A 14,071-nucleotide genomic window follows, 5' to 3' on the forward strand; every position below is an offset into this window, starting at 1 on the left:
AAGTGTTGGATCCTCTGTTGCTGTTGATCGACCACTGTCAGGCATAAATCATACTTGCCAACCCTCCCGATTTTACCAGGAGACTCCCGAGTTTCAGTGCCCCTCCCTAAAATCTCCCGGGGCAACCATTCTCCCGAATTTCTCCCGATTTCCACCCGGATGACAATATTGGGGGCGTGCCTTAAAGGCACTGCCTTTAGCGTCCTTTACAACCTGTCGTCACGTTCCCTTTTCCTCCAAACAAACAGCGTGCCTGCCCAGTCACATAATTTGGCTTCTACACACGCCTAAGTGAATGCAACGTATACTTGGTCAACAGCCATACAGGTCACACTGAGGGTGGCCGTATAAACAACTTTAACACTGTTACAAATATACGCCACACTGTGAACCCACACCAAACAAGAATGACAAACACAGTTCAGGAGAACATCCGCACTGTAATACAACATAAACCCAACAGAACAAATACCCAGAACCCTTTGCAGCACTAACTCTTCTGGTACGCTACAATATACAATATATTCCCATGTGGGCCGGACGGACAATATCATGGCAGAGCTTAAAAATACATCTCCGACAACTTCACATTGTTTTCTTTGTTTTACTTTGGCCCAAAATAGAACAAGTACATTCTGAAAATGTAAATATCACAAATAATTCTCTTGACAAAATACTTCAAGTTAGTTGAAAATTCTGAGAGAAAAAAATTATGCAGGGGGGATGGGTCAAATGCAGAGGACCAATTTCACCACACCTATTTAGTGTGTGTGTCTGACAATCATTGATACTTTAACCTAACTCTATGATTAGTGCCCAGGAACAGGTGAGCGTCTTGAACAGTAATTAGAGGCAGGTGACACTAACCATCACCCATTATGACGGAGAAACACAAAACATGGGTGCTGAAACAACTTAAACCACACATGAATCAAAACCTTAATAAACCTAGACCAGGGGTCGGCAACCCAAAATATTGAAAGAACCATATTGGATCAAAAATACAAAAACAAATCCGTCTGGAGCCGCAAAAAATTAAAAGCCATATTACATACAGATAGTGTGTCATGAGATATCAATTGAATTATGAGGAGTAAATGAGCTCAAATATACCTACAAATGAGGCATAATGATGTAATATGTACTACAGCTAGCGTAGATAGCATGTTAGCATCGATTAGCTAGCAGTCATGCAATGATCAAATATGTATGTGACACCGTCAGGGGTTGTGAGAATTGTATCAATTTGAACTGGTTCATAAAAGCCTTTGAGATAGTTGCTACTGATAATGTAGCACTGTAATTGGGATAAAGAGGCATGCAGGCATAGGAATTGATTTTTAAAACCAAGGCCAACATTCTGGCCAAAGACTGCATAACCTGTGAACAAAAAAAAACAAAGTATATTTGGATTGACTATGTTGTACCCTCAAAGTGCCTGCCAGTAAGATCAACAGACATAAGATTTGCAAACATATTCCCACAAGCTTTTCTACGAATGTAATATTTACATTATAGTGACCCATTATGAACTGTTATGCTTTTGATTGAGTTTTTATAACTTTTTCATTCGCAAAGAACAACATTACTAAAATTACTCAATTCATGTGTAGTGACAAGAGAATCAGGCCAAAAAAAACCACCAACTCCCTTTCCTCCTGGTTTTTGCCTTAAAGGGGAACATTATTACCAGACCTATAAGCGTCAATATATACCTGGATGTTGCAGAAAAAAGACCATATCACCCTTGCTCCTGATGGGTGCTGGTTAGCGCCTTCCATGGCAGCTCCCTCCATCAGTGTGTGAATGTGTGTGTGAATGGGTAAATGTGGAAGTAGTGTCAAAGCGCTTTGAGTACCTTGAAGGTAGAAAAGCGCTATACAAGTACAACCCATTTATCATTTATCATTTATGTCTGATTAGCACTCCACACAAGTCAATAACATCAACAAAACTCACCCTTCTGCATTCTTGCACAACGTTAAAAGTTTGGTGGACAAATTGAGACAGAAAAACAAGTGGCATTAAACACGTCTTAGAAAGTCGGAGAAAGTTATACATGTAAACAAACTAGGGTGAGTTCATGGACTGCCAAAATTCGTAGGACAAAAAGGTGCTCGCCAAATACTCGAATCAGTGAAGCATGTTTAATATAAACAGTGTGCTTTATAACAATTAGGGAGGTTTGTGTCATGTTTGTCCTCCTACAGAAACCATATTAAAACAAAAAATATGTTTTTTTCCCCCTCATCTTTTTCCATTTTGCATTTATTTTTGAAAAAGCTCCAGAGAGCCACTAGGGCGGCGCTAAAGAGCCGCGGGTTGCCGACCCCCGACTTAGACGAACTACGATCCAGGCAAGGGATCATAACAAAGGCAAAAAAAATCAGTTAATTCAGTGTCAAAAAAAAAAGCTTTTAGCTATAAAGACCCAAGTGAACCTCCATAATGTATATAAGCTGATGGTCATATAAGCAGACTGCATTAAGTGACTATTGGTTCACTCACTGCACACGACTTTTATAGTAACAGAAAAAGTGGCCCACTATTAATGGCACTTGTGTACGAGCTAATTAGATCCAAGTACAGGTGCTCGCAGTGTCCTTTACAGTGGACGCCCGCTGGTTCTCAGCAGGGTGTCCATCACTGTCGGCCATTACTAAGGATGTTGCAAATCTCAGTGATAGCGTAGACTTTATCCATCCCACAATGGGAAAATGATGCGGTTGTATGTATTTCATCGCTAAACATCTCTGCAAGGGTAGTCTGTTTGAAACAAAAAAAGAATGTTTTCACACCTTTAAAGCTGTTGATCTATTTTCATTGCCAAATCTGCTTTTGATAAGATGCTTAAATAGTACCACTCAAGAAAATAAATGCACAAAAAATATATGTAGAGAAAATAAAAACAGCCTTATGATTGATGTGCAGTTATTTAGTGCCAGGTGTTGAGCAGCAGAGTGTATGTACTGTACAGTATGTATGTATGTATGCATGTATTTTACATACACTCATGATATCAGTGCTTAGATCTTCATATTAACACCCACGTTTGCATAGAAGCTCAAAGAAAATGAGGAATGGTCTATTTATAGCACAGCACAGCAGCTTATGATGACAGGGTTTTTCCCCCTCCACCCACTTTACTTCTCTTTTTCTCTTTCTTTAACTTTCTTTTTGTATCTATTTGCTCATGTTTTCCTGGTGAAAGTTACATGCATTTAGTGTGTGTGTGTGTGTGTGTGTATGTGTGTGTGTGTGTGTGTGTGTGTGTGTGTGTGTGTGTGTGTGTGTGCGTGTGTGTGTGTTCTTGCTGCATTTGTCCTCACTTATTTACACTTGCAAGATGAAATAGTGTGGATTCATCTAAATCAGGAGGATTTTACAAAAAGTAAAGTCCAATAATTAGCCGAAAATAAATTGTGTTTATTATAGGGCTGTGAAAGTTAGGCAAGCAAATAATCGCACAAAATTATCCAATTAATTGTGTATAAATGCAGATTAGTCAATACATTTTTCTATTTTTGGTTACTTGAACGGTGGTGCAAATTGTTACAAAATAAACCCAGACAGGATTTTAGATAAAACTGTGACCAATTTTTAAGCAAACAAATTAAGTGCAATCAAGTAAATCATTTAAAAAATGTTTGACATTGTGACAAGAAAATTTGTTTTAAAAAATTCGATTTTTTTTTTTAATTAATTACATTTATATAAGTAATTTATGGGGATTAATTACAATTAACAATAAAAAGTGATTAATAGGATTTTGAAACAGCAAACATTTGACAGCTTGAAAAAAATTTGGAGATCACAGACTTCTGCCAGGAATGACAGAAACAGAGTGAACCTTCTTGTGAGTTATCCAGTGTCTTTGTCTCTGTGGCTGGAGGCGGGGCCGCAGGCATTCATACACAGAAGTTGAAGCTTTTAACGTACATTTATTGTAGTAGAAATAATATAAATCAGCCTTAAAATGTAATCACTTTCTCCTTATTCCATGTCTGATATTTCCTGAAAGTTTGATCAAAATCTGCCCATAACCTTTTGAAGAGTGAACCCTCCTAAGAGCTAGCCACTTTCCTTGTCTCTGTGGGTGGAGGGGGTACTGCTCGCATACACACATAAAAATAGGGGCTTGTAAGGTAACGTAGTAGAATTATATAAATGGGCCCCAAAATGTAATCACAAAGTTAGATGAAAATACACCTGTAACATCTTAAACTACTCTATCCATAGCGGAAATTAAAGAAATGGAGTGAACCCTCTTACCAGCCCCAAAATGTATTCACATGTCCCTTGTCATATTGTGGACATTTCCTTACAGTTAGATGAAAATCCGCATGTAATTTTTAGAACTCTACAGCGGAATGAAAGAAATTGAGTGAACCCTCTTGTCAGTCGTCGACTATCTTTGTCTGTTGTAGAAACGACCTGAATAAGTCCCGAAATGTAATCACATGTTACTTATCGTATTGTTTACATTTTTGGAAAGTTTGATGAAAAGCCACATGTAATGTTTTGAGCTCTCTGCAGCGGAATGAAAGAAATGGAGTGAACCCTCTTGTCAGTCGTCCACTATCTTTGTCTGTTGTAGAAACGACCTGAATAAGTCCTGAATTGTAATCACGTGTTACTTATCGTATTGTGGACATTTCCGGAAAGTTCGATGAAAAGCCACATGTAATGTTTTGAGCTCTCTGCAGCGGAATGAAAGAAATGGAGTGAACCCTCTTGTCAGTCATCGACCATCTTTGTCTCTGGTAAAAATTGTTCGAGTCAGCCCCAAAATCTAATCACAAGTTCCCTGTCAAATTTCAGAAATTTCCTAAAAGTTAGATGAAAATTATCCTGTAACTTTTTGAGCTATGTATAGCGGAAATAAAGAAATGGAGTGAACCCTCTTGTCAGTCATCCTCTATCTTTGTCTCTCGTAGAAATTATCTAGATCAGGCCTGAAAAATGTAATCAGTTGTTCCTGATCCCATTTCGGACAGTATATAACTGTACATAACTATTTGAAAAGTGAACACTCTTGTCAGACAGCCATTATCTTTGTCTCTAAATGGGGGAGGTGCTGCTCACATACACACATAAGAGTAGGGGCTTGTGGTAACCGAGTAGAAAATGATCCGAATCAGCCTCATAATGTAATCACGTTTCTAATCGTATTTCAGACATTTCCTGTAAATTGGATGAAAATCCTCTTCTAACTTAATGAGCTATCTACAGCGATATTAAAGGAATGGAGTGAACCCTCTTGTCAGCCATCCTACATCTTTATTTCAAGTAGAGATGATCCGGCTCAGCCCCAAAATCAACTCGATTGTTTTTTTAATCCCATTTCGGACATTTCCTGAAAGTTTCATGACAATTAAAACCGTGACGGGGGCGGCATGGCACAGATGATAGAGCGGTTCAAGTCCAGCTATCGCCATCCGAGTCACAGCCGTTGTGTCTTCGGGCAAGACACTTCACCCTTGGTCCTGATGGGTGTTGGTTAGGGCCTTGCATGGCAGCTTCCGCCATCGCTGTGTGAATGATTGAATATGATGTAAAATGTAAAGTGTGTCTTTCCAGTTATAGTGAAGTGCTGTGAAAATACATTTGCCATTAATGTAATTCCCTGGTGGGGATAATAACAATAATACAAATAGTAATAATTAAAATTTCTTGCTGAATGTGCACTAAAATGTCAAACGTGAAATATTTGTTGTTTGTCCACAGACGGAATGGGTCGAGTCCTTGCTCAGGACGTTTATGCCAAAGACAACCTGCCGCCATTCCCTGCTTCCGTCAAGGATGGTTATGCTGTGAGAGGTAAATTATTTACCTAGCATTCCCCCTCCTTTGTTTTCTCACCTTGATGTTGATTCGTTTGTCACTCTTAGTGTGGTCCCGATACCAATATTTGGTATTATTTCGATTTTTCTAAATAAAGGGGACCACAAAAAAAATGCATTATTGGCTTTATTTTAACAAAAAGTATTACGGTATATTAAACATATGTTTCTTATTGCAAGTTTGTCCTTAAATAAAATAGTGAACATACAAGAAAACTTGTCTTTTATTAGTAAGTAAGCAAACAAAGGCTCCTAATTTAGCTCCTGATATATGCAGTAACATAATGTGTCATTTTCCATGCTATTATTTTGTCAACATTATTAAGGACAAGTGGTAGAAAATTGTTATTAATTATTAATTTACTTTTTCATTTATTGTTAATATCTGCTTACTTTCTCTTTTAACATGTTCTATCTACACTTCTGCTAAAATGTAATAATCACTTACACTTGTTTGATACTTTACATTAGTTTTGGATGATACCACAAATGTGGGTATCAATCAGATACCAGTCATTACAGGATCATACATTGGTCATATTCAAAGTCCTCATGTGTCCAGGGACATATTTTCTGAGTTTATAAACATAATATACATTTTAAAAAAACAAAAAAAGATGTTGTGATGCCAAAAAATAACGATGTAATCATAGTAGTATCGACTAGATACGCTCTTGTACTAGCATTACAGTTGATGTTAGACAGTAGATCCACCAATGGCGTTTGTTTACAATTTTCCACCGGTGAGCTACGGTGTGTAGTGAAGCATGTTTAGCTATTCCTCGTCCTGCAGGGATGATACTTGTACAAAACGTACTTTGTTTGTCTCGATGCAGACAAGGATTAGTGATTTAGAAGTAGCAAAACACTGCAGACTGCGGACTTTAGCTGCTAGCTAGCTAGCCATGTCTTAAAGCACCTCTTCCGGAGGGCATTTTTGTGTTATAACTTCACCTTTATCGTTAGTTTTTAAGCAAAATGTGTCCGTTCTCCCTTTTCTGTCTGCACACTGTGTCTGCTTGTAAGTACTCTGTGATTGTACACTGCCGAACATGCTCAATGTAATGACAACGACAAGGGCATGGGGGCGTGGTGGACCGGTACGTTTCAGAGGCGGTATAGTACCGTATATGATTCATTGGTATCACGGTAGTATACTAACTCCGGTATACCGTACAACCCTAGTCGCTATCATAACTCTAATGGTGTTTTGATTAGGGATGGGGGAAATTTTTTATAATTTTTTTACATTTAGATTTCACTCCCGTATTTGCACACCGTTTTTGTGTGACTGGCTCTGGGGGAAGCTGGATGGAAGTGTTATTTCAGCCGAAGGATTTGCAATGAAGTGCCAATGCTTAAACCTCGGGTGCATCCGAGATGTCTTTAACATATCACGTAGCTAAAAGATGGTGTTGGTGAGCACAAGGTGAGTAGACGGAGTCCGCTGCTGTTGATTTTGCCAACACCATGCTGCCTAAAGCAGTGTTTTTCAACCACTGTTCCGCGGCACACTAGTGTGCCGTGAGAGATGATGTAATTTCACCTATTTGGGTTAAAAATATTTTTTGCAAACAACGAATCATGGTCTGCAAATTATGTTTTGTTGTTGAGTGTCGGTGCTGTCTAGAGCTCGGCAGCGTAACCGTGTAATACTCTGCCATATCAGTAGGTGGCAGCCGGTAGCTAATTGCTTTACAGATGTCGGAAACAGCGTGAGGCAGCGTGCAGGTAAGAAGGTATCTAACGCTTGAACCAAAAATAAACAAAAAGTGAGTGCCCTAAGAAAAGGGATTGAAGCTTATGGAAGGTTATGCAGAACAAAAGTAAAACTGAACTGGCTACAAAGTAAACAAAAACAGAATGCTGGACGACAGCAAATACTTACTGTGGAGCATAGATGACATCCACAATGTGCATCCGAACATGACATGACAATCAACAATGGCCACACAAAGAAGGATAAAAACTACTGAAATATTCTTGATTGTTAAAACAAAGTAGATGTGCATAGTTTTAGTTCTTGTCTTGCGCTCGTATTTTGGTGGCTTTTCCTGTTTTGTTGGTATTTTCCTGTTGCAGTGTCATGTCTTCCTTTGAGCGCTATTCCCCACACCTGCTTTGTTTTAGCAATCAAGAATATTTAATTTGTTGCTATCTTTTTTTTTGTGAACATTGTTGATAGTCATGTCATGCACGGATGTACTTTGTGGAAGCGTCTCCGCTCCACACACTAAGTCTTTGCTGTCGTCCAGCATTCTGTTTTGTTTACTTTGTACTTTACAGCACAAATACTCAACAACGGCACATTATTTGCAGATTATATTTACTGGTCCCACGCTAGAACATGTGCCTCACAATACGAAGGTCCTGAGTAGTCTTCAGTTCAATCCCGGGCTCGGGATCTTTCTGTGTGGAGTTTGCATGTTCTCCCCGTGACTATGTGGGTTCCCTCCGGGTACTCTGGCTTCCTCCCACCTCCAAAGACGTACACCTGGGGATAGGTTGATTGGCAACACTAAATGGTTCCTAGTGTGTGAATGTTGTCTGTCTATCTGTGTTGGCCCTGTGATGAGGTGGCGACTTGTCCAGGGTGTACGACGCCTTCTGCCCGAATGCAGCTAAAATTGGCTCCAGCACCCCTTGCAACCCCAAAAGGGACAAGCGGTAGAAAGGGGATGGATGGATGGATGGATGGATGGATGGATGGATGGATGAATGGATGGATGGATGGATTTACTGGTTTGCAAAAAATATGTTTAACCCAAATAGGTGAAACTGCATAATCTCCCACGGCACACCAGACTGTATCTCACAGCACACTAGTGTGCCGCGGCACAGTGGTTGAAAAACACTGCTGTACTGTATACATACAAGACATATTAAAAACACACAGTTCTTAAACACAAACACTAACCTGTGAAAATACTGCAACATGTTTGATGATGATCCGCTGTTCAACACAGTACAGTGCAATAGATTTTTTGCCATTTTATGCTTGAAAATACTTAATATGGGCAAGACATACATCAAATTTGCTTAAATATCCATGTTTTTGACTAATAATAGGGTGCATAAAACATAAAAGAGTGACTTTTTTTGCTAAACACAATTTGGAAATACTACAGTGTCGTTGCGAATCTTTGGACACCTGACTATTCAATCCGATTTCGATTCCTGGTGTGGCGACTCGATTCAGAATTGATTCTCGATTCAACACGGTTCTCGCCATGTATAATTTGGTATAATAGTTGGAATGAAACTTTTTCTAAACAGGTCCCAGGTTGTAATCACTCCTTCTGGCTGCATGTAGATGGCCGAAAAGCGTCATTTTAAAAATGTATTATTTTTATTTATTTAAAAAAAAAAAACGTTTTTTTACGTGATGTTGTAAATGGTAAACGGGTTATACTTGTATTGCGCTTTTCTACCTTCAAGGTACTCAAAGCGCTTTGACACTATTTCCACATTCACCCATTCACACACTGTTGGCGGGAGCTTTCATACAAAGCCCTAACCAAACCACGACACATCAGGAGCAAGGGTGAAGTGTCTTGCTCAAGGACACTGCGGACATGACTAAGATGGCGAAAGCTGGGGATCGAACCAGGAACCACCAAGTTGCTGGCGCGGGCGCTCTACCAACTGAGCCACGCCATGTATGTCTATATGTGTTTTAAATTATGAATTGATTTAGAATTGGGATGAATGTTAATTAAGATTCAGATGTGCATAGATTTGTTGTGCACCCTTGTGATACATACATTTTGAAAACATTTTGACATGCGTAAAAAAATTTGAATAAAAAAATACACACATATATACCTGTGCCATGGGTGGCCTTGGGCTAAAGCAGGGGTCGGGAACCTTTTTGGCTGAGAGAGCCATGAAAGCCAAATATTTCAAAATGTATTTCCATGAGAGCCATATAATATTTTTTAACACTGAATACAACGAAATGCGTGCATTTTTAAGTAAGACCAACATTTTAAGAGTATAATAAGTATCTTATTCTTTTTAATAACATTGTTATTCTAAAAGTTAACCAATAATAAATATAATACTTCTTCCATTAATGCGACATCTTGAACAGGTGCGATAGAAAACGGAGGGTTGGATTAAAATGCATGAGAATGTTTTATAATTTGAACGTTATTTTTAACACTGTGATTACCAGCAGAAATATTAATTACTTATCATGTTAAGCAATGTCAGCTAAGATTTATCTGAGAGCCAGATGCAGTCATCAAAAGAGCCGCATCTGGCTCTAGAGCCATAGGTTCCCTACCCCTGGGCTAAAGGGACTTGGCCAGGGGCCGAATACCAAATGCATGTAAAGTAACTATATTTGTGTCCGTGTACATATTATATTAATATAATTTGATATTAGGAGTTTGTGAAAGTTCGCCTCCTATCTTGTTTACTTCCGTGACAACCTTCTTACTAAAATCTGGATGAGTGTGAAGAGCAACATTCCCTCTAAAGCAGTGGTCCCCAACTACCGGGCCGCGGCCCGGTACCGGGCCGTGGCCCGATTAGTACCGGGCAGTGGCCCGATTCGTACCGGGCCGCAGAAGAATTTTTTATTTAAAAAAAAGAATAATAATAATTTTTTTTTTTTAATTTATTAAGTCAACATAAAAAACACAATATACACTTACAAATAGTGCACCAACCACAAAAAAACTCCCTTTTTCATGACAAAAATTTCCCTTTTTCATGACAAAGAAGAAAAAAAAGAGAAAAGAAAAAAAAGGACACTCCCCCCGGGCTGCGGGAAAAATTATTAAGCGTTGACCGGTCCGCGGATACAAAAAGGTTGGGGACCACTGCTCTAAAATACGCGCCCGTTTTCAAATTGCACACTGCTCACGCGTCCTCTGCGCACGGAAAATCTAGGCCGCGCACAAAATCGGATAAAAATATAAGCGCATAACAGTGTGCATGTCTGCCGTCGCTCATATGTGCGCCACTGAATGCTCAAGGAGTTTTGGCGTTTGCTCACACATATGAAAAATTGTAAGGAAAATTGGTGGAGAGTGTTTTATTCATTTTGAATTTTTTTATGGTGTTTAGACGTTTTACATAATATCCACCGAGTGAGCAGGTGGTGTTTTTTTATTTTTTGTTTTTTTGTACAATGACTAGGGAAGGTTGTTTGGATTGTGTCATATTCGTAAGTGATGTGCCATGCAACGGTCATCGATCTGATTTACTCACCTTGTTCACAAGATGGCAGCAGATCTATTGCATTCAGAGACCGCCTCGTATGTAAGATTAATTTGAAAGCACTCTGCGGTGCTATGCTTTATTGAACTCTTGACGTCCTGCGGGCCAAATTGAAGACGCTGACGGTCAGCACTTGGCCCGCGGGTCGTGGTTTGCACACCCCTGACCTATACCTACCTGCCTAAACTTCGGTTTAGGTGTTAAGATCCCAAAAATAGTCAAGGGGTTGGGTTTGAAAGGGAGCAACAATAAACTTGGGAACTAGGCGAGCTGGGCAGCAGCTTGTTGGCTTCAGGCACCTTTAAAAAACAGAATCTTGTACAAAGCATCTGCTGTTAGCGCTCGCTGGTAGAGAAGGAAAGACGACATAACAGGTCTTCACTATGTTTTATGCATCTGTCCTGAGGGACTGCACAAGCATTCATGTGTACACATTGCAGTGCTTGGACGGTGATGGGACTAAATTGTCTCTCTGCACCTCAGGCTGGATTCCATGACTTTAAAAAAAAAAACTTGTTTTAGCCCAGGGGTGCCTATAGTGCAGCTCGGGGGCCATTTGCGGCCCGCAGGCACATTCTAAAAATACTATTAAAAAACAAATTTCAAAAAACTAATAAAAAGTGGAATAAAGGAGCAAAGAGGTGAAATGCAGCAAAAAAAAGTTGCAATGTTGACTCCAATAACACGAAAGTGCCTTGCAGGCTCTTGTTTTCTCTTTAAAGCTGTCATTACTCAAAAAAATAATAATGAATAAACATCAATGTTGTTAGGAATTGTTGACCTACTCATGGTTCCAACTACCTCACATCAAATATTCCATTTTAAAATAATTCTTAGGGACAGTATTGCTTATTGTGTTTGTTTGTCAGAGGAAAAACTAAGAACAAAAAGTGCATTAAAGAAATACAAACTTATAATCATCAGATCAATTTGAAGTTGATCCAGAGACACAAGTGTGGAAGTAAAAAAAAAAAGACTTATTTTTAACATTTTAATGTGTGGAGCTCTTTTGGATCCCCAATAATTTTAATAGGATATTTTTGTAACTATTTTAAACTGAAAATATTGCTTTATTTTTGTTTTTGCTGTTAAAAAAAACTGTTTGGACAAAAAGGGCATAATACAAACTATAAAATAATAACATAAAAACTTAAAACTAACGGATAGATCTGAAGTTGTTCGAAAAAGTATTTAAAGTAAATTAAAAAAAAAACTAAACTAACTACAATGTTTTACTTATTTGTAAAACTTTTAATGTTTCGGCCCTTTTGAGTCCCCAATAATTGTAGTGGTAGTTTTTTTTTTTTTAAACCATCATTGCTCCAAAAATAATGATAAATAAATGTTGTTATGAATTATTGACATTTTCGACCCTCCAATTACTTCACTTCAGATATTCCACTTTGAAGGGAAACAATTTTTTTGATAGCCCTGAAGTTGATCCTGAGGTTTAAGCATTGAACAGTAAAAATAATAGTAATAGTATATGACTTATTTTTAATATTTTTATGACTTAGAGTTTTCCAGGTCCCTGGGACCAAACGTGAGGTTATAACAATCTATATATTGCATTGGTTTGGACACGCCTGTTTTAGCTGCAGTAGATTCAGGTCTGACTGCAATACAAATTTTTAAAAATCAAAGCACAATAACACACTATAATGACATTTCTAATAAGCTCATATTTTCCTGACCTCTTTATTGCTCACTCTGTAGCCCACTAAAAGGGAATGACTCACCTCAATGATACACTCCTACGCTTATAGTTTTCACAACTGACTAATGCCCTTTCTTGTTATTTTAGCGGCCGACGGCCCAGGCGACCGCTTCATCATCGGAGAGTCCCAAGCAGGAGAGCAGGTCAGCGCTTAAATCTACACTTAACATGAATATGCGTCCAATTCACTCACAAAAACTCCTACACAAGCTGCTTATGCAGTTATGTGGAGTGTATGTATGTATGTATGTATATATATATATATATATATATATATATATATATATATATATATATATATATATATATATATATATATATATATATGTCTTGATTGGATTATCCAGAGAATAGTGCTCGATACCGTGGTAGAGCGCAATATTTTCCCACACCTACATATATATATATATATATATATATATATATGTATATATATATATATATATATATATATATATATACATATATATATATATATATACACATACAGTGGGGCAAAAAAGTATTTAGTCTGCCACCGATTGTGCAAGTTCTCTCACTTAAAATGATGACGGAGGTCTGTAATTTTCATCATAGGTACACTTCAACTGCGAGAGACAGAATGTGAAAAAAATTCCAGGAATTCACATTGTAGGAATTATAACAAATGTATTTGTAAATTATGGTGGAAAAAAAGGTATTTGGTCAATCATTCAAAGCTCTCACTGATGGAAGGAGGTTTTGGTTTAAAATCTCATGATACATGGCCCCATTCATTCTTTCCTTAACACTGATCAATCGTCCTGTCCCCTTAGCAGAAAAACAGCCCCAAAGCATGACGTTTCCACCCCATGCTTCACAGTAGGTGTGGTGTTCTTTGGATGTAACTCAGTATTCTTCTTCCTCCAAACACGACGAGTTGAGTTTATACCAAAAAGTTATATTTTGGTTTCATCTGACCACATGACATTCTCCCAATTCTCTGCTGTATCATCCATGTATCCATTTTGGTATAAACTCAACTCGTCGTGTTTGGAGGAAGAAGAATACTGAGTTGCATCCCAAGAACACCACACCTACTGTGAAGCATGGGGGTGGAAACATCATGCTTTGGGGCTGTTTTTCTGCTATGGGGACAGGACGATTGATCCGTGTTAAGGAAAGAATGAATGGGGCCATGTATCGTGAGATTTTGAGCCTAAACCTCCTTCCATCAGTGAGAGCTTTGAATGGTTGACCAAATACTTATTTTCCACCATAATTTACAAATAAATTCTTTAACATTCCTAAAATGTGAATTCTG

The 14,071-nt window shown here is 38.3% G+C and overlaps 1 protein-coding gene across 8 annotated transcripts in view; it reads left to right on the forward strand.

Annotated features, from left to right (window-relative positions):
- gphnb (gephyrin b) overlaps positions 1–14,071 on the forward strand; it is a 622,746-nt gene that overhangs the window by 577,051 nt on the left and 31,624 nt on the right. For all 8 annotated transcript variants that reach the window (XM_061885720.1, XM_061885721.1, XM_061885723.1 and 5 more), the window contains 2 exons: positions 5,728–5,820; positions 12,877–12,932. In XM_061885720.1, coding sequence (XP_061741704.1) covers positions 5,728–5,820; positions 12,877–12,932 — 149 coding nt within the window. The remainder of the gene's footprint in view (positions 1–5,727; positions 5,821–12,876; positions 12,933–14,071) is intronic.

This window comes from Nerophis ophidion, linkage group LG24 (assembly GCF_033978795.1).
Source record: "Nerophis ophidion isolate RoL-2023_Sa linkage group LG24, RoL_Noph_v1.0, whole genome shotgun sequence".
In the NCBI taxonomy this organism is placed as follows: domain Eukaryota; kingdom Metazoa; phylum Chordata; class Actinopteri; order Syngnathiformes; family Syngnathidae; genus Nerophis; species Nerophis ophidion.